The sequence below is a fragment of the Lynx rufus genome, unplaced genomic scaffold, assembly GCF_022079265.1.
Source record: "Lynx rufus isolate CCGP_SWC_20201006 ecotype Redwood Valley unplaced genomic scaffold, mLynRuf1.p SCAF_3, whole genome shotgun sequence".
Classification (NCBI taxonomy): domain Eukaryota; kingdom Metazoa; phylum Chordata; class Mammalia; order Carnivora; family Felidae; genus Lynx; species Lynx rufus.
Genome location: NW_025814845.1, coordinates 92,467,443 through 92,495,112, shown reverse-complemented (window position 1 = coordinate 92,495,112; position 27,670 = coordinate 92,467,443). Strand labels below are relative to the sequence as shown.

At 38.2% G+C, this 27,670-nt stretch overlaps 1 protein-coding gene across 12 annotated transcripts in view; it reads left to right on the top strand.

Annotated features, from left to right (window-relative positions):
- CAMK2D (calcium/calmodulin dependent protein kinase II delta) overlaps positions 1 to 20,465 on the top strand; it is a 320,398-nt gene extending 299,933 nt beyond the window's left edge. For 7 of the 12 annotated variants that reach the window (XM_047091617.1, XM_047091615.1, XM_047091625.1 and 4 more), the window contains 5 exons: positions 4,152 to 4,227; positions 9,400 to 9,494; positions 11,485 to 11,713; positions 13,152 to 13,247; positions 14,413 to 20,465. In XM_047091617.1, the coding sequence (XP_046947573.1) occupies positions 4,152 to 4,227; positions 9,400 to 9,494; positions 11,485 to 11,713; positions 13,152 to 13,218 (467 nt within the window). In that variant the 3' untranslated portion in view covers positions 13,219 to 13,247; positions 14,413 to 20,465. Of the gene's footprint in view, positions 1 to 4,151; positions 4,228 to 9,399; positions 9,495 to 11,484; positions 11,718 to 13,151; positions 13,248 to 14,412 lie in introns of those variants that run through there. The other 5 variants (XM_047091620.1, XM_047091626.1, XM_047091619.1 and 2 more) reach the window with 2 other exon arrangements.
- Positions 20,466 to 27,670: the final 7,205 nt, after the last annotated feature.

The window sequence follows — 27,670 nt, the reverse complement described above, 5'->3', positions numbered from 1 at the left end:
AGAGAGAGAGAGAGAGAGAGACAGAACATGAGTGAGGGAGGGACAGAGAGAAAGGGAGATAGAGAATTTGAAACAGGCTCCAGGCTCTGAGCTATCAGCACAGAGCCCCACGCAGGGCTTGAACTCACGAACCACGAGTTCATGACCTGAGCTGAAGTCGGACGTTTAACCAACTGAGCCATCCAGGCGCCCCAATATGTAATATATTTTAAAAGGCAAAATCAACAGAACTTGAAAGATTGGATGGGGTGTGTAGGATAAGGGATTCAAAGATGATTCTCAGGTTTCTGGCTTATGCAACTAGATGATGATGTTGCCATTCTCCAAGAGGGAGATCCCTGGAAAAGCAAGTAGATTTGTGCAGGTAGAAGTTCATTAGATCAGTTTAGCGTATGTTGGGTTCAAGATGCATTTGAGATATCCAAATGAAGATTCCAAAATAGGCACTGACACACAGAGGTAGAGGAAAAGATTAGAAAAAAGGAAGTAACAATGTGCCAGTCACTGGGACATAAATAGCAATATAAAACACTGGTGTGGAAGGGTTCAGAAGGATACAGTGTATGTTGAGAAGGGCCTCAAATTGAACCTTTGAAAGGAATTAAAACATCTAAAGTCCAGGTAGAGAAAGAGAACATAGTAAATAAGAGATCATATGATCACACAATTATTAAGAAAAGCAGGAAAGCAGTAAAAGTATTTCAAGATGGAGGGAAGGAGTAATCAGCAAACTCTGTGTCCCTTGGTCAGTGCCTATATTCTCTGTACTTACCTGTAAAACCGGTAGGTAATGTTTGTGTGCATATCCCAGAGCGTTGTTGATCATCGTTCAGATCTGATAATGTTTGAGAAATGTTGAAATCTATCCATTGTTTTATTATGTACTTATTCTCAGTTCCCAGGGTTTCTTGTTTTGTTGGTTTTTAACACTGGGACCATTCACATCCTTATCTAACTCTAACAGTCCTCTTTAGAAAAATAAGGGAGCCAAAAAGAATATGAATTTGAACATGAAAATGTTTCTAGGTCTTTTGCATGTTTGCATGGGAAGCAATTACACTCAGAATCTGAAACATCTCTCCCACTTACTTTTCTCTCCTGCCTTTCCCCTAGGAACCTGGAAATCCCCACAAACTACTTTGGGACTTATGGGTATAGGCTTCAGTACCTTTATTCTGTAAATGAAACTACTGAGTAATCAGTTCCCAGTGATTAAAGTGCTAGCTAAAGATGGAAAAACTTCTGGTATGCAGGGAATGCCATATTGGTACAGTTTTCCTTCATCTGAATTGTTAAATAGTGACACATCACAAGCTGTCCCCAGTTTGAATTCTGGAGTGGTCATTACTTGATATTTAGGAAGAGGGAAGGCCAGACGATAGGGGTCCCTTTCTACAGAAGATAGGCAGGCAGCCAGGCACCTAGCACAGTGACTGTCCCTTAACCTCACTTCTGAGAAGTAGATTGTCCTTTATCCTCACTGTTCACTAGCAAGCACCAAAACCTCACTCTTCCTGTAGGTCACTGTGGCAATAGTCCCAACCACAGTAGACTACTATATACAAATGATTCATTTCCAGACTTCTGCTTTCCTTTAAAGAGTCAGCTGTCATGTGCTACCTGTGACTCACTCAGGCTCCTTTGCCCCAGGGAAGTAAGCACTCTAAAGATTCCAGAGTTCCGGGGCCAAGCCAGGATTGTCATGTTGTTTTCCTGATGATGCAGCACAGAAGCATTCTCACTAATTCCCACTTGCTGTGCTGCCAGCTAAAGGACCATTGTTTCTGAGCCTAAGAACTAAGAGACAAGGCAATTTGTGTTGCTTTGATTGTGCAGGACAAGAATTAAGCCAGTTGTAGCTTGTAAACTATTAAAGAGATAATAAGTATTTCCACAGTGACTCACAGTATGAGAGATGGCCATACCTAAAACCGATATTCTAATTCCATATTTTGTTTATCAGGGAAGGTAGAGATGTTCAGAAAATTCAGAACGTGACCTTGAACTTTTCACGCTCTGTAAACTGAGCCTTAGCCTAATGAAGCTCTACAAAGGGTACTGATTTCACATTCGTTTTTCTTCCATCTCATTTTTAAAAATTGACATTTTCTAAACTGTAGTTTTTTACTTAGCAAACTAGGAAATATATTAGCTTTAAACAAGGGTTTAATTTTGAGGAGGTTTTGATAGTCACATTTTCTTAATCTCCTTTTCTGAGCACCAGTGTCCTTTATATTCCAGAATCGGGTCAGCTGTCATGCACTTTTGCCAAATGTTCATACTGTTGAGGCCAGAAACAGATGAATCACTTATTGCCTAACTAAATTAAGCTAAAATGTGCCACTGGTGGCATCCCTATTACAGAATTATTCCCTGCTACTTGTGTCAGTATGTTTTGGTGTTGGATATATTCTAGATATTCATAAATCAACTGAACAAGGGCAAAAAATGTTTTAAATGTGTGTAGGAGCTAAGAAACTTTTTTTTATTATGTAAATGAAAGTTAATAATGTAACTAAAATGAAATCTAACCTATATAGTGATTTTTTATATTATCAACTTTGGCATTATTAGCAGTCATATTTTATAGGGTAGTCTCATATAGTATAAATGAGGTTAGGTTTACAGAATATTTATTTTAAATAAGGAACATCATAACTTGGAAAATGTAAGCATTTAACTTTGTGGTTAAAACATGTTTAATAATGATCAGTTTCATTAAAAATACATATTGGTTGCCTTTAATCAATAACAAAATGGGGTGCCTGGGTGGCTTGGTCGATCAAGTGTCCAACTCTTGATCTCAGCTCAGGTCATGCTCTCACAGTTGGTGAGTCCTCAGCCGGGCTCTGCGATGACAGCGCAGAGGCTGCTTAGGATTCTGTCTCCCCTTCTCTCTGCCCCATCTCTGCTTGCACTCTCATTCATTCTCTCAAGATAAATAAACAAACTTTGGGAAAAAAAATTATCTGAAACCAGACTTCCGCTTTTTCTGTTATGAATAGCAGCTTCACTAAGATAGAATGAATATAACTCTTCATGACTCTCCTAGTTAATTTCCAGTGATTTAAGGAAGTATCACAATGTTCTTAAAGCAAAACTCATAGAAACTTAAATTTTAAAAATTTCATGCATTAATTTCATTAGTAACAATAGAATTCTGAAATCAAAAGATTATCATTAATGGCAGTTGATCAAATTCACACATTTATTGAGCACCTATTTTAAAGACATTGGAATAAAACTTAGAGGATGCAAAAAATAGCCTCCCCCCCCACCCCAAGGGAACTTTTAATTTAACTAGAAATTCCATCACACAGTGAACAAAGTTTAATAACAATTTAAAACTAGTAATGATTTAACTAAAAAAGGTGTTGTGGTATTATAGCATATGCTTCATTACCAAATGAATGATACACTGTAGGCATTCAGAAAAGGCAAGGAACATTTGCAAATGGAATCAGAAAGGAATTTACTGAATAAGTGGGATTTGAGCCAAGCCAACTATTAATAATTTTACCAATTGTGGGCTGGAAATAGAAACAAAGCATGTTTGGTGTTGGAATTGACAGCTCTTCAGGGAGGTTCCATTGAACTATCTGCCTATGTCCACATATTGATTCATATGTTGGTTTTCCAATTCATAGAGTTCACTGAAGGCCATTTGTCTAAATATGATGTCATTTACAGTGTCGGCATCCCCTTTTGCAGAGTTGGTTGAGCTGAACGGTAAAAAGTATCTGAAGTGTCTCAATGTAAAAGATCCTCTGTATTCTGAAGATAGACATACATCTGTTAAATGTTCAAAGAAAAAAAAATTACAAACCCAATTATGTTGATGAAGGTAATGAGAACTTATTTAAAAAATATAGCCTGGAATTTCTAGGTGACTAAAGGTCCTGTTAAAATGCAGATTCTGAATCTGTAGGTCTGGAGTAGACCTGAGAATCTGTGTGTCTTACAGCCTCCCAAAAGAAGTCGATGATGCTGATCTCTGCACTATAAACAGCAAGATTGTAGAGAGAATAACACCATGTTTGGGGGACGGATGGGTCTCAAGTGTTAAAACTCTAAGAAAAATAGCAATATTGTTAGAGTTTTATGAGAACAAAGGACAAAAGCCACATAAAATAATCTATCTTTGCCTTTAGCACGAAAGCAAGAAATTATCAAAGTCACTGAACAACTGATTGAAGCTATCAACAATGGGGACTTTGAAGCTTACACGTGAGTAGAGGCACATTTATTTTGCTTTCATGCATGTGAACAAAATATTTTATATATGAGTGCATTCTTCAGTGTACCGGAATTCATGTATATTTAACCCCAGGTTTGAGGTCAATGATGGCTTTATTTCATAAATAATTAGGATTTACAGAGGAAACACAAAGCTTCTGATAGGATTGGTACTCTCCCGGTCAATGCACAGACTTGTAATCACCCACTCCTCCATATGGGGAAGGCATTCCAGGCAGAGCATCCATGAGAGCAAAAACACAAGAGACAGGAAAGCACATAGAAGTACATTTTGGTTTAAGAGATGTTTTGCCTCGCAGCTCTGTCAAGATCCTAGGACAGAGAGAGATCAAAAGGTGACATGAGGCAGCCTTCTACCTCTTGGGCCAGCACGCCTCAACCTTTCTTTGTCTCTTTTATGAGTTTGTCTCTTAGGTAACAGTTTATTTGAAGAAAGTCCCAATGCTTAAAGTTTATGAACTACTGGACCATAGGGTATATAAAGGAAATCAAGTAAAAATAAAACAAATAAATAGGCTTATTTCACAAAGTATGTAGGTCAACAAGCTAGCCATTTGGACAAAGATAAAAATCAGTCCAAGCCTTCCTCTTACTCCATACGAGTGAGCTCCTCTTGAATGAAAAAGTTCAATGCAAAAAGATTGAATTTGATCTCTGATTGGAAAGACCTAAATTTAAAAGCAGAGAAAGTAATGACAAATGAGAAGATAAAATGATTAGGCTACCCAAATAGATAAAACTTGTATACTTAAAAAAAAAAAAAAGAAAGAAAGAAAGCCCAAATGTGCAAATGTGAATGCAAGAGCATTTTCTGCCAGTCAGATCAGCAGGAGTAAAAATTGCTGACAAGCAGTGGAGTGCAGATACTGTAGGACTATGATGACTTTCCTCCAACAGTATAAATGGAGGCAAAAATTTAGGTTGGTGGTGGTGGCAGTGGTTAGAAAGGACGTTTAGTTCTTATATACCAGAAAGCATTTATTTCAAATTTATTTATTTCTAAAGTTTCAAATTGTTTTAATCCTCTGATTTTACTGATAAAAATTTAACATGGGTATGGGAGCACCTGAGTGGCTCAGTTGGTTGAGCGTTCAACTCTTGATTTTGGCCCAGGTCATGATGTCAGGGTTTGTTAGATCGAGACTCTAGTTGGGCTCTGCCCTGACAGCACAGAGCCTGCTTGGAATTCTCTCATGACCCCTGTTCATGCACACTCTCTCAAAATAAATAAATAAACTTTAAAAAATTTAACACGGGTATGGATTTTTAATCTAAAGCATGGACAAAAAATATAAACAAAAATATTATTGAAGCGATGTTCATAATAGTGAAAAATTGGAAACATATGTCCAACATTAAGGAAACCATTAAGTAATATGTGGTGCATTTGGTACAGTGGATGTTTATGTAGTTTCTAGAAATCTGGCAAATGCTTATGATGTAATTATAATGTACATAATTATTCCAACTACATGAGAAAAAGCATTAAAAATAGAATGAGATATGACAAATTGGTTTTGAAAAGGAAAAAAGGACATTGCCTCTGGGAGATGAAATTATGTGTGAATTTTTTTCTTGCCTTTTTTCCCAAATTTTATATAAGATATTGCTTTTATCATCTGTTATAAAATATGAAAAGTAAATGAGTTTAAGAACTAAATTAAATGCAGGATTGCTTCTTGTAAATTAAATGTGTAAATGCATATACATGCAAACACATGCATATGCATGTGTATATATTTGTGTGTATCAGCTATTTTCACATGATTTAATAAAGTACACTTGAAATAGTAAGATATGAAGTTTAAAATAAAACTCTCGTCGGAGACCAGAGTTCCCTTTTAAACAGTTGTGGAGAACTCTGTGCCATAGAAGCTGCTCTTCTATCGTTTTGCTGAGAACTCTATTAAGGAAAACATGAGAACATGTTCTCCAAATATGAGAATACTATTTTCAAATATGTATTTTTTTGTAATAGCATTCTCCTGTAAAATAGTAAAAAAGTGTATTTTGTTGGTGGTCGTAGCCAGGCAAAATTGGAACGTTTCCTACATTCTAAGACAGGTTAATGTAAGGTATTTTAAATAATACAGTCCTGTGGAATCACATCTGTTTACCTACAGAGGCCTGTAATCTGGCCTGATGTTTCAACTCAGGCCCAGGGATAATTCAACAGGACCTTACATGGGAGCTTTTTGGATGAATACACTGGTAAAGCCCTGTCAACTGGTCCTTAGGACACCTGTTCAGAGCATGTGTGTTCACACATATATATATCAAGTGGCAGCTTTGTGAATCCTTTAATAATCCAAAGCCTATGACAGGTGATAAATGCATATATACAGAGGAGAGAGAAAGAAAGAACAGATTAACAGGTTTTCAGATGTATTGACTCTTTTTGGTGGTTGGTAAAGAGATCCATCATAGTACGGTGATTCTCAGATGATTTCAGCACCAATATAAGGTAGTAAAAATTTTTGATTCACCAATGTTGACAACCAGAAGTCATATTTGCAGAGGAAGTAATAGCCCCTGGCAGAATAAATTTCTGTTACCATAGCAACACGACTATTCCCATTTTGCCCCTTAGAGATTATATATATTTGACTTTGAACTTGAAAGTACCTGCCCACCAGCAAGTCTGAGACAAAATGTAAAAGCCCTCCTCACTACCTCCCCTCTGCCACTCCTGCCTTTAAGGCTTTTTTTTTTTTGAACCACAGAAATATTCACTGATTTTTTTAATGTTTATTTGTTTTTGAGAGAGAGAAAGATGGAGTGTGAGAGGGAGGGGGCAGAGAGAGAGGGAGACACAGAATCCAAAGCAGGCTGCAGGGTCTGAGCTGTCAGCACCGTCACAGGGCTCAAACTCACAAACTGGAAGATCATGACCTGAGCTGTAGTGGGATGCTTAACCAACTGAGGCAACCAGGCGCCCCAACTATTTTCTACTTTAAAAGCATTCTTTAAAAAATCGGTTCCATGCACTATGAACAATACTGTGAAGAACCATAGTGAGTTGGCCTTTTGAATACATGTTGGCCAACTTGTATTTCTGTTGAACAGTTAAAATGTTTTTCCCCCAAAATAAATAGTCCCAAATCCTTTTATTGCTTTGTAAACTTGCACTATTTCCTCAAATCCAGATTTTATGTCACGTTCTCTGAGAAGCCTGCCTTGATTACCGCAGGCCCAAGGAACTGTTTCCCCCTTTATGGGACTTATATACATACCCACTGACCCAGTGCTCACCAGATCAAGCGACTAGTTGTTCCCTAAACATACTCTCTATTCTCTCAGTACTAAGTTATTGTATTTGCTGCCCTCCTCCTGCCTACCATCTTCCCCACACCTGGAAAACTTCTACACATTCCTAAAAGCCCAGCTCACTTTTTCTCCTAAATCTTTCCTGTCCCATATGTAAGTAATCTGGTTTTCAGGCACTTTGTATTTATTTCTATTCCAGTCTTAATTGTTATATTATAATTGTTTCAAAGAATATCTGCCACATAGGTGTTTAACAATTCTTCATGGAATAAATTTCTCCAAAGAAAGCCATTGGCTTTCTCTGAATATTTAAAAATGTCCTATCTCTTTGTTGAATTACATTTCTAGTATTGAAAACTAATCTGTATGTTTGAATCTCTCAATTTTATTTTAAAAGTTAAAGAAACTTTATTTTTTATTTTTATTTTTGAGAGAGAGCGCAAACAGGGGAGGGGCAGAGAGAGAGGGAGACACAGAAACCAAAGCAGGCTCCAGGCTCTGAGCTGTCAGCACAGAGCCCGATGTGGGGCTCGATCTCACAAACCATGAGATGCCGACCTAAGCCGAAGTTGGGACTCTTAACCGAGTGAGCCAGCCAGGCACCCCAAGTGACATAAACTTTATTTTTTTTTTTTAAATTTTTTTTTTTCAACGTTTATTTTTTTTTTTTTTTTGGGACAGAGAGAGACAGAGCATGAACGGGGGAGGGGCAGAGAGAGAGGGAGACACAGAATCGGAAACAGGCTCCAGGCTCTGAGCCATCAGCCCAGAGCCCGAAGCGGGGCTCGAACTCACGGACCGCGAGATCGTGACCTGGCTGAAGTCGGACGCTTAACCGACTGCGCCACCCAGGCGCCCCAATAAACTTTAAAAACAGCTTTTCCAGAAAGTACAGGATGTGATATATGCTTTCAAATCAATGAATGTAGAAGATGTCAAAAGTTGTTCCAAAATTATTTAGTTTCAGAGCCAATGTTGATTTTGTAGGACTTGGAGAGTGTATTGGACTCCGACAACTTAAGAGTAAATCACTTCTCGGCCTTTTGGCTAAGACCAAGTGTAAAAAAAAATAAAAGTAAGATGGGGCGCCTAGGTGGCTCAGTGGGTTAAGCATATGACTTTGGCTCAGGTCACGATTTCACGGTTTGTGAGTTCGGGCTCTGTGCTGACAGCTCGGAGCCTGCAGCCTGCTTGGGATTCTGTGTCTCCCTCTCTCCCTGCCCCTCCCCTGCTTGTGCTCAGGCGCGCTCTCACACTCAAAAATAAACAAACATTTAAAAAATTAAAAATAAGAAGGGGCGCCTGGGTGGCGCAGTCGGTTAAGCGTCCGACTTCAGCCAGGTCACGATCTCGAGGTCCGGGAGTTCGAGCCCCGCGTCAGGCTCTGGGCTGATGGCTCAGAGCCTGGAGCCTGTTTCCGATTCTGTGTCTCCCTCTCTCTCTGCCCCTCCCCCGTTCATGCTCTGTCTCTCTCTGTCCCAAAAATAAATTAAAAACCTTAAAAAAAAAAAAATAAGAGGAAAAACTGGAGAAAGCCTAGAGAATTCATCTTGGAAATATAAAAAAGCAGAAAATTTAAAAAGGAGACTCCTAAAGAAGTCTAGTTATCATCTGCTGGAACTTGCTGTGTTATCTTGTGCCTATCAGAGTTCCCTGCAAAATGCTTTTATAGCATCTGCTCCTCAACTCACCTTGCCAAGGCCTGTGAAAGAAATTTTATATTTTTATGTTTTTTAAACTCTTTCCTTCCAGTGAAAAATAAGAGTTGATAAATAAGATTGGATATGTGTGAAACAAAGTATATTATATTATATAAACAAAACGTATTAACCCATGTATTGGTTATTTTCATTATGTTTTTTTTTTCCCCTACAGAAAAATCTGTGACCCGGGCCTTACTGCTTTTGAACCTGAAGCTTTGGGTAATTTAGTGGAAGGGATGGACTTTCACCGATTCTACTTTGAAAATGGTACATTTATTCTAAATTTAATAACATGCCTTTTCCAATTTCTCTTTGAATTTCTCTTAAATTTGTAGCTTTTCTCTATTCTATAATGAGAATTTTCACCTTAGTCCAGTATTTTACATCATAACACTTTTCGTATTTGAAACTGAAAAAAAAAATGACAAGCTAAAAGTTTTGGTGTTTTGGAAACTCTTTGATTTTGTATAAAAGGTAATGCTGATGGAACGTACCCCAGCTAAGTCCCAGCAAATGTATATATAAGCTGCAAAATGAATTACCAAAAAAATAAGTTTTCATAAAACATTGTTTATGTACAAAAAAGTAAAAGACACCATAGCATATCAGAATATTTGACATAAAGGGGTGCTTTCAAGCATAGTGCTCATTTTCAAAGTGAAATGTACCTGAAGATGAGTGATCGTGTAAATAAATATTTCAGTTTTCACTATAAGAATTTGGTCTTAGAGGAAATAGCCACATTTCAGAGATAGTAGCAAAAGAAACTCCTGAGATCCTTGAGATCATCGAAAAAAGTGTAAACCAGAAATTCCTTTTATCTTTCTTTTCCTTACACCTGAAGACTAGGAATTGTCTTTTGTTTGCATGATACATAGAGTGAATTCATCAACTTAAGAGGAAGTGTAGCAAGGACTAGAATAATCAAATTCACTTCCAATAATTATAAGCATTGACAGGAATGTCTGCTGTGGCATGGGTTTTTAATTTAAAGTATGTTTAATGATTTTTTTTTACATAGTCACTAGGCATTTGCAAGGAAAGAATTATGTGGTAAATTGGCCTTAACAAAGCTTCAGTAAATTTCCTGATTCTCTCATAATGTTTCTTCCAGTTGGTTCTCAATCGATACCATCTCATCACTAATAAAAGAATAATTAACCCCTTAAATGTTTAACTTACTTCAACAGAAACTATATGTCATTACTTACCATAAATATATATTCTTCATAATGGGATATTCTTTTTTATGTGACTGTAGCATTTAGTAATTTACTCAGATCTTTTCTGAAAATGGGAGAGAGGTTTGCATAACAGGTAAAACAGTTTAACCCGTTTTAGTGATCTAAAGGAATAACATCAGGGGCACCTGAGTGGCTCAGTTGGTTAAGCGTCCTACTTCAGCTCAGGTCATGATCTCAGGGTTCATGAGTTCAAGCCCCTGCATTGTGCTCTCTGTTGTCAGCCCAGAGCCCAGTTCAGATCCTCTGTCTCCCTTTCTCTCTTCTTCTACCCTCACTTGCTCTCTCGCTTTCTCTCAAAAATAAATAAAAAGCATTTTAGGGGCATCTGGGTGGCTCAGTCAGTTAGGCATGATACTTGATATATTTCCTTGTCCCATGTATTTCATCAACTAACAAAATGAACAAGACCACAGGGTATCCTCTCAACTGCTCCATGCATCTCGGCCAGGCCCTCTACCTCTCTATTTGTATCATGGCTTTTGTTTTTATTTTATTTTTTTACATTTATTTATTTTTGAGAAACAGCGAGACAAAGCGTGAGCTGGGGAGGGGCAGAGAGAGAAGGAGACACAGAATTCGAAGCAGGCTCTAGGCTCTGAGCAAGCGGTCAGCACAGAGCCTGATGCAGGGCTCAAACCCACAAACTGTGATATCATGACCTGAGCTGAACTCGGAGGCTAAACCGACTGAGCTGCCCAGGTGCCCCAGTATAGCTTTTGTTTTTAACCACTTCCCATTATAAATACACCTCTTCACCTTCAGCTTTGTGTGTCCCTGAGTTTCTAGAGTGACAACTTCTCTATGAAGGTAAACAAAGAAAATAATGACTATCTACTTTTGCTCTTTTTTCCTTTCTCTTTTCCTTTTACTTTGCACAGTGCCAGGGACTCAAAGCAAACAATTAGTAGTTGAATGAATGAATGGCATTGCATTCATTGGCCCCAGACGAAGTTACTGGTTTTGGTTTTCTGTATGTAGTAACTAAGTTTTGTTTTCATTTTATTCTCTTTCAGCTTTGTCCAAAAGCAATAAACCAATCCACACTATTATCCTGAACCCCCATGTACACCTGGTAGGTGATGATGCTGCCTGCATAGCATACATTAGGCTCACACAGTACATGGATGGCAGCGGGATGCCAAAGACAATGCAGTCAGAAGAAACCCGGGTGTGGCACCGCCGGGATGGAAAGTGGCAGAATGTTCATTTTCATCGCTCTGGGTCGCCAACAGTACCCATCAAGTAAATATTTCCAGTCTGTCAGCTTCTTTGTTAATATACCCATGGCCAGTGTTTTTTACTTATTCCATTGTTAATGACATGACATAGTGTTGTTTAACACTGGAAGTCAGTTACATCGGTGGGAATGTTTAAGGAGAAATAGATTATAACTGTCTAGAAAGATCAACTAGACCAGCTGTTTGGGGGTTGAAACACGTATAATAGAAACTGGAGGATACCCCAGCAAGCTGGTTTCTTTTTCTTAAATCACATAATACGGCAAACTATTTGTGACTTCATTATCACAATTGGCAGAGGAGGGTGATGTGGGAGGAAAAAATAAGGAGGCATTTCTAAAATGACCATTATCATATCAGAACCTTTATACATGATCTACTGGGCTCAGTTAACAGGTATTAGAAGAAATTTATAAACACAGCATTCAAAATACAAGGAACAGGTATTTCAGTGTCTTCCTCACTATGCTACTCTACCTCAGATGTTATGTTTGCTCTTCCAATCAATAATTAGACAAATATTTCTTGTACATCTCCTGGGTGATTAACTTATGCCAGATAAAATACGAGGTAAAAGATAATTGTCTTCCAGGAACTTATATTCTAGTTTAGAAATCAACTTATGATTGATACCAAAGAAAAATTACAAGGTTTGCAATCAACTTCAGAGTAGAATGGAATGAATGACCAATGTAACAAACTGTTCACAGTTTAGAAGTATATCTTGCACAGAATATATCATTTAAGACCTTGTCCAAATTCCAAGTGGAATTTGGAGACATAGAGCAAATGGAAGATAATCCAGGAATATCATAAGAAAAGGACAATGTCAGGGTGTTAGCTTTGTATGGTAGAGGATTATGGATAAGGAAGGCTGGCTCCAACTGGAGTAAAGGGGAATATTAATGAGAAATAAGGTTGTGTCAGTGAAGGGATGAGATGAAAACAAGAAGGAGAGTTTAGACTCAGAAGTTTGACCTAATGTTGGTCTCATTCCAAATTGTCTCACCAGGATCACCTGTTAATATTCAGAAGGGAGTAGGATGGGGAGTCAAGTTTATACAAACAGCCATTCAACTCCAGAGAATCTATCAGAATTTTTCAGTTTAATAATGTACCACAGTGGTTTTCAAAGACCTTCTCTATAGCCTTAATAATTACTTATCACTGTTGGATTTATAAAAAGTAGACGAAGGAAAAATAGATAGCTATGTAACGAAGAGAATGACAAGAGGAATATAATAATGAAGATACCCATGCTTGTGTGTTTTTTACCCCAAAGAGGTACAGCACTAATTGACAGTTAATATGGAAGGGATTACAATCATACAGTACTAGAGGGTAAGGTTTTTCTACAATTCCCTCAAGTGTTTATGGGATAGAGCCTATTTAAGAAAACTTCATTTTACGCCAAGTGGCTTAAATGGGGCTTCTCTTAATAGGCCATCCTGTATTCCAAATGGGAAAGAAAACTTCTCAGGAAGCACCTCTTTGTGGCAAAACATCTAAGGCCTGAAAACCATTCACATATGGGTCTTGTAAGTAACATCCTGCTCCGGGATACTTTGTGAATGGAGCTAATGACTAAAAAGCTGCATGGCTGTTTTTCTTCCCTTTAAGAATATTTTCTTTTGCATTATATTCAATGGAAAATATTAAAGGTCTTTGGAAATTTATAGCACTTTTGCATGAGCTCTTGAGTCTAATGTTGGCCTCATTTTGTAGCATAACCCTTGTTTTAAAGGTAATAAGCTCTGAGAAGAGCCTTAGCATATGGATGTTGGCATTTTAGAATATCCTGGAGTTCTCGCCTTAAAAGTCCATTATGTCTGGGTCAATTCTCACAACTCTCAATTATCCAGACCTAATTTATAACAAGCTGTAGGATTTTTTGGTGTCCATTTTTCTAGAGGTGGTAATTCCTGTTAAGCACTTGACTAAGGTTAATTTATAAATTAATTTGCTGTGCCTGACTGAGTATAATAGTATTTGACCATGAGCACAGGCCACAAGAGGAAGTCAAGCTGAAATTTAAAACTCACATAGTAGGTAATTCCAGAGGATAATTGAAAGTTGACTGTAATTAAATTCATGCCTGTGTTGTTTTTTAAGATTTATTTCTTAACTTGGATTAGGATCCAGATATATGTGGTAATGTTGTGAATATTTTCTCCACTCAAAGCACTGAACCTTATCAGAGCTTTTAACAAATAGTGCTACCAGCAGTTGGATTAAAAAAAAAAAAAAAAAAACCTCCAATTAAATCATTATGTTTCATCTACTTTTGAGGCTATATTCCTTGTTAAATTGACTTCTAGGTTTAACTTTCCAAGGAGCCTAAGAATGATGACAAAAGCTAAGGATGAACTTAAACTTCATTTTAACAAAACATGAATGCTTACAATGCATATTTATATTCAATAATGTGATTGAAGCCTGGGTTCCTGTTTCTGTTTTCAGCTTAGCTCTGTGTGGACAAAGTTGACAGAAAATTAATGCTGTTGTTATCTATTTTAATTTTGTTTCTGCTTAACATCGTGTATTTCATCTTTTGCAAGCAAAGATCTCATACATTGTATTTTCAATTAAGTTAGCTAAGGTATAAAATTGTACCCTAGTCACATCTTTGGCAAAACAATTTGGCAATATTTTGTAAAACGGTGTAACTTATTTCTCCCTCCCCCCTCCCCCACTTTCTTTCAGCTAAATGTCAACAGTGCCACTTCTGCATTCTCTTGTTCTCAAGGCACCTGGATGGGAACCCTGGGCCGTCCTCTCCTCCTCTTCATGCATGTTTCTGAGTGCATGAAGTTGTGAAGGTCCTACATGTAATGCATATGTGATACATCATCTTGTCATATATTCCTTCCCACACATTGTTTACACTTCAACTAGGGGGATGTTCCATGCAAACTTAAATTACTGTTGGCAAACAATAGAGGGAGGTCAAAAAAAATTCCACATGTTCCAAATACAACCTATTCGTCAAGTTTCTGTTTATGCCAAGATTTAACAGACTTCAAAATTATTGTTCTCTGAATGACAGTTTGTAAGAGAAACGTAAATTTTTAAAACTCTTTGCTGTTAATCAGTTTTCGCTTGTTTGTTTAACAAAAAGCAAAAAAAAAAGAAAAAAAAACAAACAGAAAAAAAAAAAACACTTTCAGTTTCCTAGTGTGATCCTGGGATCCTGGTTGAAAGCTTTGTTGCTCTTTAACAATTAAAGTAGGTTGATATGTGAGCAAAATCACTCAAGAATGTGGAAGCGAGATAAAGTCATGCTGTTTTTGCTCAAATCGTAAACTGGAAAAATTCACATAATTTACGTGTGATCACTTTAGGATATACTCACAGTTGTGAATTTGTTGTACTTCCTGTTCCTTTCTCACCTATGTGCTCTGTTTTCTCCATTTGATCTCACTTTTTGCTGTTTGCTTCCTTTTTCTCCATCCTCTTCTGTCTTTTCTCACACACTACTAGACAGAAAGGAAAGTGAAATTTGCATAATGGCGGTAACTAAACTAGCACTCCTATCATCTTTAGGACCCTGAAAACGTTGTCAAGATTTTAAACGTTCTTAATTCTGCTTAGAATCCCTGTGTCCAAACTACCCTATGTTGGTGGTATTAGAATTATTTAAACTTAGGTAAAAGCAGGGAGTTCCTAGTTTACCTGAGAGGTGTCTTACTAATTAGGGGACTTGCAAGGACAACACCAAGTTGTAGTGGATCAGGGTTTTGTGCAAAGGCACTTAGTTCTGACTTGTGCACTGGGCCCCTCCTGCTTCACCACTGGCTAGTTTTCTAAAGTCAGAGAGGTCTGCAAGTGATTTCCATTCTCCTAAGTGTTTAGAACTTGATCTTTGTGGCGTGTGCTTTCTTAGCTTCTCTCTTGTGTCAGTGACATTATCTTCCTGTGAGGAGTTAGGATTTTCCAGTTTAAAAAGAAAAGGGAAATGCCTGGATTTTCTTTGTGCTTCTCATTTCTCCTTTGTTTTCTCAACTCCTGTGAGGCAGTTTCTCTTCCCTGAAATGCTTTCTAGTGCATGGTATCTTCATCAGCATTATTTTAACAATAGTAATTCACAATCTTCAGAAGCCTATTTTTAAAGCAGAAGCAAAAAACTAAACAAAAAACAACCCTCCCTCTTTCTCTCATTTCACCTTTCTGTGTTGATTACTAATCACTTTAGATATTGTTGCTAGTGGATGTATGGTAGATGGATTGAAGCTTTTCTGATAACTACACGATTTAAAAATATATATTTAAAATAAATATATACAGTAAATGTATTGAGCCATGTTAACCTGCCAATGAGATCTGTGAAAAGTAATGGCCTCGTTTTTCCCTTTTTGATTTCTTCTACCTTTTTGTGAAGCGGCTATACGTGGCATACATGTATTTTAAAAATAATAGGTATAGTGTTTTTTTTTTACACTTCTAACTTAGCATGTGGTGTTGAAATATTACCATAGATCAAGTTTGTCTTCCGCACTAAGATGTGAGGAAATTGTGATTTGTTCTCTCCACCACAACTGAATTACACATTTATTATCTTCTATCATTTTGAAACACTGCAGTTTACCATGGGACACTGTATATATTTCTTGCCATAATGGTAAATGACTGATTGATATATTTAAGAGTTAATAAATTTGTGATTTCTGCTGACAATGTTTCCATCTTTATTTCTTAAGAAGAGGTACTGTATTGATGCATCCACGATGCTGGCCAGTGCCAGCGGCCGTGTGTCCTACCGTGGTCTCATTAATTCATAACAATTTACCTTTGATGCAAAGATGAAATTATTGAACTGTGCTTCCTTTTAACAATGCACTTGGTAATAATGGCAAGTTAATTTAGTATATACGTCCAAAGTAAGTCTCTCCTAGGAAAATTTTTCTGAGAACAAAGTAGTTAAAAACAAGAATCGTGAAATTGCTAAGTGTGTCTTCTGTTCCATCCTTCACTTGGCTACTAGGATGTTCCTTTTTTAAGCCAACTCTAACTGTATACCATTTCAATGTCGCTTCCAGTCTACAGTAAGCACCTCATCTCCTGCTTACATGTATGCGAGTATACCACCTTTCAATTGACCACAAACATCACACATCTATTTATGCTGTATTTCACCTAGAACATTCTTCCCCTATTTCTTCAACCTAATTCTTACTCATTCCTAAACATTCAGTTTAGAGTATCACCCACCTGATTGAACTTTCCTCGACCACACTCTAAGCTTGCTCGTTCTCTCAATACCAGCTATAGTTTGGGTCTGCCTCCCACCAGCCACATGGTTTCGAAGATACATCTTTGTGTCTTCACTGTGGAGCATAATATCTCTATAGGCAAGAGCTGTATATTCGTTTTTTTTATCTCTAAACTCAAAGAGGGCCAACAAGGGAGAAGCCATTAATAGTTTTGAACTGTGGCCAAATTGTAAATGGGAACCTCAAGATGCAGTCAACCAGACAATCTTGGGTATAATGCTTACCTCTGTCACTATTGTCTTTGATACTCTGAGCATGCTAACTCTTCCCTCTGAGCTTACATTTGTAAAATGAGGACAATCATGCCAATCTAATAGGGGTATTAGGAGGACTAGAGATGATGAGTACGAAGTACCAGAGTAATAATTAAATGGTAGCAGCTATAACTATTACAGTTGCTGATATTAATACTCACATTGTCCCCATTCCTTACTCAGGGGAGTATAACACTCTTATTTTATGGGCTGCTGTCTTAATGCTGGTTTACGAATATTGCTAAGGATATATTCATATCGAATCTCAGCAGGAAGATGAGAGATACTGAATAAGGTAGTCATCTAGCCAAAAGCAGGGAAAATGAAATGAAGCAAATCAGCTTATTCTAGGAAAACTCTCAAGGAATCTTAAGTAACTGAGAGTCTGAATCCTTGTAGAAATAATCATATATAAGGTAGGGGTAAACGTAGATGGCACGACATTTGATTTCATTAAATAAAATTCTACTGATATCTAGAATTCCTTCACTGTTTTCATGGAATCTTTTGTCAGATTTTAAGAAGTGAGAATATATAAAAAGATTATAATAAACATCAGTATACTAGACCATGTATCCATGATGTGAGCAATAAGCAGGGATAAGCCACCTTGGCTGAGACAGCGGCGTGAAGCATTCAGAGTATTCCTACTTTTCCCAAACAAAACCAATTCTCAGAAGTAGGCTGAAATGTTCTCCCATAGATTCCAGTAGGAAACATCGATGAAATTCAGTCTTACCCCAGAAGGATTTATAGTTTTAGAGGCTTTTACTACTTTACAAGTCAAACTCTTCTGGTTTGCCCATAAAAAAGGTTTTTAGCTTTTTGAGGAAAAAAAAAAATGTTGCCAACATTTTAAAATCAGAGGTTTCATATCAAAGTCATGATTTCTGGGTTAATTTGAAAACTTGTAAGATTTTGCATCCTGTGTTCACTTGTGGTGACAGAAAAGCCGAAGCCTCTTTTAGAGGAGACCAAGCGCTTGGCCTGTCCCCGCCCACAAATGCTCCACTCCTGTCTGCTGCCAGCTCCTGCAGACACTGGAGTTTTAACCCCTTTTTAAAGTCAGCACTTGTACTGACACCTCAGGCTTCAGCAAGCAGGCATGGGCTGCCTGCTGGGTTTACAGAGGGGGTGCTCCTCGTATCCCTGAACCATACTCCTTAGGCAGCTGTCTTCCTAGTAGGTCTCTCCAGCTAAAGTACCCAGAATTATTTAGACTTCATTTTAAACAAGAAAATGGAGATCCACAAAAATAAATCCAAAGCACAAATTTTTTTCTGAGGTACTATTTGAGATATTAAAGGAAGAACACGGGCTCTTTTCATGGAAAATAATTTAGCCCATTCTCAAAGTCTTGAATGGCCAAGAACTGTCAGGTAATTTTTATTGCCAGGTTTATATAGGCAACACAGGATAGGTGTGAACTATTTATATAAATCCTAGCAATGTTCTGTCTATAACTAGATATTCAGAAACTGCTTTGGGATGCAGGGGTGGCAATTTACCCTAAGGCCAAAGGGCCTGACTCAGCCACTAACACATAATGTAGTCTGAATTTACAAACTCCCTTGCTCCTTCCTCCGTTCTCACTCACCTGGAAACCCACAACCAGTTAACATCCATCGGTCTGTGTGAGCCATGCTCATGCTCTGGCTGCTGAATGTGACTGAAGGAAAGTATCCAACACTGCTGACAAGTCCTGCTCTACAATCATGGCCATTCACACCCCTCACAGATCCTCGTGGCTGCCCAGGAATTGTATTTCCCTACCTAGTCCATTTTCTCCCACTCTTCCACGAGTGAGGTCAGACTTTCCTTACCATCTTCCACTTCCAACTCTTCCTTCCCCATCGTCACTCAGTGGAGGACCCTGCTTCCATTTCACCGCAAGAAATGAAGCTGTCTCAGCAGCTCTTTCTGCACACCCTGCCTTGTCTCCAGTGGTGAGAATAAAGAGTTTAGGCACCTGCCAAACACCCATCCCCCCCCCACACCTACTCATAGATGTCTCTCTAGCAACTCTCCCCACTTCATCATTATAAAGCATTTCCTCCCTGCTAGCTGTCCCCACCGATGCCTACTTCTTCCCTTAGTAGACAGACTCCGTGAAAGGGCTGTCCCAACTTGCCATTTGCAGTTTCTCCCTCCCATTCCTCCTGAACCCACTCCAGTTGCCTTTATTGCCTCGCAAGTTTTTCCTAGTCTTCTGTGGCCACCCTGTTAATTCCAGGGATTGACTCTCAGTTCTCCTTTTACTTGATATGTCAAGTCGTCTACCCTCTCCATCTTGAAATATATTTCTCTTGTCTTTTGGACAATACACTTGGCTGATTTTCTTCCTATCATCCTAGATGCCCCTATCCAATCTCTAACTGCTGTCTTTTCATCAACTTGACTTTTAATTTTGGAATTTTTTTTTTTAGGTCTTCACATACTCCCAGGATAATTAACATGCGATTTCAATGGCTTTAGATTATATTGATTCTCAAGTATATGTGTCCAGCCTGGATAACTGCCCTAAACTCTAAACATCGAGATCCAGCTGCCTAATTGAAATCTACAGTGTAGATCCAACAGGCATCTCAAAGTAAAACGTCCAAAACTGAGCTCTTGAGAGTATACCGAAACCTGCTTCCCTCAGTACTTTCCAGATCTCAAGTAATTGCCAACACAATTCTTCCTTTGATCAGGCCAGACATCCTGGTGTCTTTTCTAATTCTTTTCTATTTGAAATTCTTTCACTTTTACCTCCAAAATAGAACCAGAGTGTGACCTCTTCTCACAATGCCTTCTGCCATGTCTCTGGGCCAAATCACCATCATATTCTCTATAGTACCGGACTATCCCCCTCACTCGTCTCTCCGCTTCTATTCTTTTCTCTCTTCTCTTTACTCTTAATGCATCAGCTAGGATGAGCTATGTTATAAGCCAAAACATGTCACTTCTGTGCACAAAACCATCCAATAATTTCCCTTATCACTCAGAGTAAAAATCCAAGTCCTTAGAGTGGCCTTTATTAAGCTGCTTAATAAATACATGTAGTTGAACAAAAAAAATTAATGAACTTCCCTCTTTTTTTACAGTTAGAAAAGCTGAAGCTCCCAGCCCATTTAAAAGTTGCCTCAGTGAAATCCTAGAGGTTGTAAATTGCCTACATAATTACTTGGGGGAAAAAAAACTGGAATTTTTAGCATCTGTGCACAAATTTGGAAATTTTTAGGCACAAAGAACAGAAAACTTAATTTCAAACATCTTAAATAATAAGAAAATACATTATTTTACAGAAAAAAAAGATAGATGAGTGAGATCCAGTGTTGTTAGCTCCAGTGATCAACAACATAAAAAAAGAACCAGGTTCTACCCATTTTTTTTATCTTGCCCTTTCTAGAGCATAAACTTTGTACTCCAGGTGAAGAGACCTAATGGTCCCAAAATGCAGGACTTGGTTCCTAGTGTCACATCCAGACAGGAGAACATCCAATGGAAGGGATCATACCCTCTCTCTTCCATTCCCCACCCCCCCCCCAGCAAAGACACATTTCCTAGTAGCCCAGTTGGTCCAGAACTGGTCCAACTGCCATATCCTATTCAGCTTAGCCTGATTTAAGGACTAAAACTGGAGCTATGAGTGGGCCACCTTTCTTTATGGGTGGTCACGGAAGGATGGATATCTGGACAGAGACCAGTTTGCGTTGCCCTTTTTTTTTTTTTAACAAAAGATTTTGGGAACCAACATTGTCCAGTATAGTAAGTATAAATTTGTTTTTATTGTCCCTTATAAAGCTGCTATTTTGTGCATGTCCTGAGAGGGATGGAAATATATGAGAAAATAAAGCATAGTCTCCAAACTCTACATCTCACCCACTGGTACGTTTACTTGTGTTGTGTGTTCCTGATTTGCCCAGTCAGTTCAGTGCTGGAGAGTGCTTTCAGCACGTAAGTCTTGGGGACTAGGCAAGTTTAATCATTTCACTCCAATTGAATTTCTTCCAGGAACTCTGGTCCCAAGCAGGACCCATTAAACCACAATTACATCCTGCCTCTTCCAGATACCCTCCTTGCCCTCCCTGAAATTCAATAATTAAAAAAAAAAAAAACACAAAGTGAAAATAAGATAAAAAGAGAGAGGGAGGCAAACCATAAGAGACTTTTAAATACATAGAACAAGCAGGGTGTTTGGGTGGGGGGATGGGCTAAATGGGTGATGAGCATTAAGGAGGGCACTTGCTGGGAGGAGCACTGGGTGTTATATGTAAGTGATGAATCACTTGGATTTAAATAGAATTTTATTTATTTTTTACATTTTTATTTTATTTTTGAGAGAGAGAGAGAGACAGCGTGTGAGTGGGGGAGGGCTAGAGAGAGAGGGAGACAGAATCTGAAGTAGGCTCCAGGCTCTGAGCTGTCAGCGCAGAGCCTGACGTGGGGCTTGAACTCACAGACTGCGAGATCATGACCTGAGCCGAAGGGACGCCCAACCGACAGAGCCACCCAGGCACCCCGAAATAGAATTTTAAAAATTAAAAAAAAAAGTGAAGACTACTTGGTGCCCAAAACCACATTATACTGGTTAATCTTCTTCAGTTCTGCTTTTCTTTTTTTATTACTTTAAATAAAGTTAGGAAAATGGGGGAGACTGTTACAACTAAGTAAACATCAACGATCTTATTCCCCATCCACCCACTTGATACTGCCTGGCAAAGTGAACAAAAGAACAAGCAATTCGTCTATATAACCTGTTCCCTCATGGTCTGAAGCAACAATTTGCTGCTGTGTGGGAGGAAGTGTTTAGCTAACTGATTTGTGATTAAGTGGTTTTATGTGTACGAGGCTTCTTTTTGTATTATTGTTACAAATATAGGTGACTCAGACACATCTCCTACTGAAGATGAGGTTGGTTAATCACCAGTCTTTTTTTAAGAAAAGTCTTAACTCTCAGAATTAAACTTCCTCTCATATTTGCTTTTTTAATATTTCCATGATAGCCCTTTCACCCAAGCAAAAGAACTCGATTCTCTATTGTTTAAACTGTGAGGAAGGAACTTCTTCTAGGGCATGGCTAAGAGGATGACATTTTGTTGTTGTTGTTGTTGTTTTTAATTTTAGTGAAAGAGAAAGTGCACGAGCATGGGAGAGGGGCATAGGGAGAGAGAGACAGTGAAAGAGCACTTTAAGCAGGCTCCATGTTCAGCGTGGAGCCCAACACAGGGCTCGATCCCATGACTCTGGGACCATGACCAGGGCCAAAATCAAGTGTCGGATGCTTAATTGACTGAGCCACCCAGGCACCACTAAGAAGATGATTTTAAAGTAACAAATGAGTTCACACACATGCATTCCCCTCTTTCAGTTCATTAAAAAAAAAAAAAAAAATAGCCTGGAGCTGATTTAGATTCTGTGTCTCCTTCTCTCTCTGCCCCTTCCCCGCTCACACTCTGTCTCTCTCTCTCTTTAAAATAAATAATAAAACATTAAGAAAGAAAGAAAGAAAGAAAGAAAGAAAGAAAGAAAGAAAGAAAAGAGTGACTGGGAAAGAAAATAAAACAAAAATTCCCTTGTAGGCAGGAAACCAGAGCAGAGGGAAGCATCCACTAAGTGCTTCTTACATTAGAGGAATGGTGATAAAAATCTTCCCAGAAAGAGACAGCCCCTTGCCAGGAGATTGCAGTTGTGGGCTTCTCGCTCATTCTTAACCTGGCTCCACTGCCCTCTGATTCATGCTTAGGCCACAGAACTCCTTCTTAAAACTTACCCAAGTAAACACATCCTGCTTTCGGGAGAAGTCACAGAAAGAGGTCTCTCACCACCAATTCATTACTCCTCCTGCAATAGCCTTTCCCAGGGTTTGAAGACACAGTGGCTAGAGAAGCATCCGGGCCTTGTATTGTGTTATGTGATTTCTACGCCGATGATGTAATGCCACAAGACAGGAAGGAAGGAATGAGAGAAAGGGAATTTTGAAGCTGTAGATTCTCAGCAGCACAAAACCTCAAGTTTTTCTTTTGGGTTAAACTCATCTCTGTGCTCCACTCTTTTTTGTTTTGTTTTGTTTTTTAATATATCTGTTAAAGGCATGAATACACACACCCTCCTAAGATCAAGTATTAATTCTTCCAGGACATAGGAACAAAATGCTTTGCCAGCCACCTCATGATCAATGTCCCTTCTCATTCTTAGCATGTTTGATTACGTTCCTACTTCTCCTTCAAGTTAACTAGAAAAATTACAGAACTTTATTGCCCTTAATTATTATTTTACAAGAGAGGCTTTGAAATGCTAAGGATCTTTTGTTCTTATCAATCTTCATCTGCAGAAAGGAAAAAGGGATGTTTGGTTCACCAATTATGTACATATAACAAAGAGATCATACTATATATTCTTATATAACTTGCTTTTTTCACTTATTAGCATATAATAACAAATTTCATTTCAAAACAATGCCCCCATACCATTACTTTTAGTGGCCTCGTACTAATCTATTTATCTAAATGATATGTCATTTATTTAATCAATTACCTGTTGTTTAACATGATTATTTCTTATTTTTATGATATGAACAATAAGCATTGAGCATATTTATAGCTAATTTTTTTTTGCTACTTGATTATTTTATTAGGGAAACTACCAGAGGAGAAAATATTGAGTAATCCATTCCATTTTAGCCTCAGAAAAACAGTGATAGAGCAGATTTATAGGGCAGAAATGATCAGAGATTAAATCACATATCCAAGCTCGCTCAGTGGCAAACACTACTAGGTCTCCTCATTGCATGTCCACTGTATTCTCCACTGTCCAATCATCCACAGCTCCTTAAGCTACCAGTTAGACCCTGGTCACCACATTGGAAGGACAAGATACCACATAGGAGGGAAATTTCAGAACACTGTTGTTATTCATTGCCTTAGTTTTCAAATGCTGTTCTCAGCCTGTTCTTTCCACTTGATTACATTCTTTTTTTTTTTAATGTTTATTTATTTTTGAGAGAGACACACACACACACACACACAGAGTATGAGCAGGCGAGGGTCAGAGAGAGAGAGGGAGACACATAATCCAAAGCAGGCTCCAGGCTCTGAGCTGTCAGCACAGTGCTGGACACGAGGCTCGAACTCACGAACAGTGAGATCAGACCTAGGCCGAAATCTGACGCTTAACCAACTGAGCCACCTAGGCGCCCCTTGATTACATTCTTCTCCAGATCTTTCTGTACATGGGCCTTGCTGCTTAGTGTCCTTTTGTTTTGTTTTGTTCTGTTTTCACCTCATCTTGAGCTTCAAAATTGACATTTTCCTAGATATAATTTAGGTTGCTCTTAATTATGTTTGGGATGCCACATTCCCTAGACAAGCCTTGTGAGTTCTGATGGAATTAATCTGGATTATCAATTTGGGCACTACGGACTGGGGAGAAATGATTATGAGAACTCAAAAGGATCCAAGATCCACTATAATATCCTCTTGTAATTTTTGTTCTATTGGTTGTATTAGGATTCTCTGCCTATATAAAAAGAGACTTATTATATGGATTTGGTTCACATTACTACAGAGGCTGACAATTCCCTAGATCAGCAGTCAGTGAGCTGGAGACCCAGAAGAGCCAACTGCATGGTTCTAATCTGAAATCCAGCAAGCTTAAGACCCAAGAAGAGCCAATGTTTCAATTCAAGTCCAAAAGTAAGAAAAGACCAACTGAAGTCCCTGCTCAAAAGTAGTCAGGCAGGAAGTGTTTCCTCTTACTAGTGGGTCAGCCTTTTTGTTCTACTCTGGCTGTCAACTGATTGGATAAGGCCCACACACATTAGGGAGGACAATTTGCTTTACTCATTCTACCAAGTCAAATCTTAATCTTATCCAGAAAATTCTCACAGACACAGCCAGAATAATGTTGATCAAATATCTAGGCACCCCTTGGCCCAGTCAAGTTGGCACAGAAAACTAACCATTACACCAATATTAGCAGTAATATAAGAAAGAAAAAAAATCTCTCATTTTTAAGAACATGGAAATGGACAGTTTGTAGATGGCATCCAATCTAATGGTGAATCTTATTAAGAGTAAGAAATCCCAAAGAATAGTTATTGCCAATTTTAAAACTAGAATGAAAAAGGATGAATTTATAAAGTCTAGAACAAGATTTCTTCAACAATTTAGTCTCAGGACACTTCATACTTTTAAAAATAATTGACATCCTCATGGAGGATTTACTATATGATGAATTAAAACCAAGTAGGTTTTAATACATATTTACATTTAATACACATTTAATACATATTACATGCAGGGCGCCTGGGTGGCTCAGTCGGTTGAGCGGCTGACTTCGGCTCAGGTCATGATCTCCCGGTCTGTGAGTTCGAGCCCCGCGTCGGGCTCTGTGCTGACAGCTCAGAGCCTGGAGCCTGTTTCAGATTCTGTGTCTCCCTCTCTCTGACCCTCTCCCATTCATGCTCTGTCTCTCTCTATCTCAAAAAAATAAACGTTAAAAAAAAATTAAAAAAAATACATATTACATGATAACATGCAAGACACCATCCATTAACTCTTAGAACAATGATGTCACCACATATCACACAGCTTCTAGAAAACTCCAGTGTGCAATCTTTAGAGAAAAATAAAAGTAGTAGTTAAGACTTTAGTATTATTATGAAAGTAGTTTTGACCATGTAGTAATGTTCCTGAAGGCTTAACCAATAAACCATTTGGAACCTACTCTCCCTCAATACATTTATGGTGATGGTTATAAATAGAGATATTTAATAATTAATTAAACGTAGGATGAGAACAAAGTACCAGTTATCACTGATCAGTAAGATAAGCTGAGAAATAGATTTGGACAGAAACAGGGAGCAAAAGAGCAGCCAAACATAGTAATTAACTGTATTGAGTATGACATTTGGAGAATGGAGGAGGAAGGCAGAAGCAGCCAAGCAATCAAATTACTCTAGATATGCCAAGATGGAGTACGAGGAACAGATTTACCCTCCTGCTGAAACATTTATAAAACAGATGAAATACATGAAAAAGGTTTTCAGGCACTGGATATTAAGTGTCACAGGACAGTGATCTCTGAGAGACAGGAAGAAACAAGGTGAGCCCTAAAATGATTACTCCAGTTTCCTGCCTGAAGAGCGTTTCCAGCCTATAGCACAAGGGGGTCTGAGCATTGCTCAGTAGTCTCCTTAAGTTGAGCAGATGGGAAGTAGGAGACGAGGAGGTCAAGGCAAATAGAATTTTCCAGACAAAATTTCAGAAAGAGGAGAACTGCTATGGAGATTTGCAGAGGGTCCTCCTGAGTCTTCAGCTGAGAAGGCTGGGGGACAAACACCTAAAGGCTAATCCCTAGGGCTCCCACAGGACTGGGAACAGTTTGTGCTGTCATTAGTGCTTTCATTAGTCAGAGTAGAAAATCCTTCACAGGGAAGTAGACAGTGTACTCAAAAGTGTATTTACTCCTATGGTGGGGAAAAAAATTAGCCCTAAAGTCTTTCCTGATCCCACCTAACGGATCTTGAAAATAAACTTCAAAAAGGATCAAACTGTTTCCAAGTAACTTAACTGACCCTGAGGAAAAAAAAAAGAATAATTTACAGGAATACAAAATACCTAGCAATAAGTAAGGTCAAATTCACTATGTCTGCATACAATAAAAGTCACCAGGGGGTCACCTGGGTGTCTCAGTCAATCGGCCAACTTCAGCTCAGGTCATGATCTCATGGTTTATGAGTTCAAGCCCCTAATTGGGCTCTGTGCTGACAGCTCAGAGCCTGGAGCCTGTTTTGGATTCTGTGTCTCCCTCTCACTCTGTCTGCCACTCCCCTGATCACACTCTGTCTCTGTCCCTAAAATAAGGAAACATTAAAAAAAAAAAAAAAAAAGTCACCAGGTATCCAAAGAAGCAGAAAAACATGAACCATCAGGAGAAAAATTAATGAAAGAATCAGATCCAGAGATAATGTAAATGGTAACATTAGCAGACAAGGCATCAAAATTTGTTATATCTTATGTGTTTAAGATAAAAAACAACTGAATGTGTTAAGGAGAGAAATTCAAATATATTTAGAAAAAGTTTTTAAAAACTTCAAGATACAGAAACTATAATATCTGAGATTAAAGTAGACTAGATGGAATTATTAGCACATTCTTACAAAAGAAACTGTGAAGTTAAAGACATAGCAATTGAAATTAGGCAAAATGAAGCAAGGAGAGAAAAACTCAAAAAGCAGGAACAGTGTATCAGTGTGCTGTGAGCAGCTCCAAGCAGCCTAATATATGCAAAATTGAAATCTTTATAAAAGGAGGGAAATAGGAGTAAATGAAAAAAAAAACATTTTAAGAAGGTATTGTCGGCATTCCCAAATTTGATGAAAAATATAACCATAATTTGATTATGATATATGTTAGTGTATTTTCTCTGCTTCTTGAACTTGGGGTTTAGGAG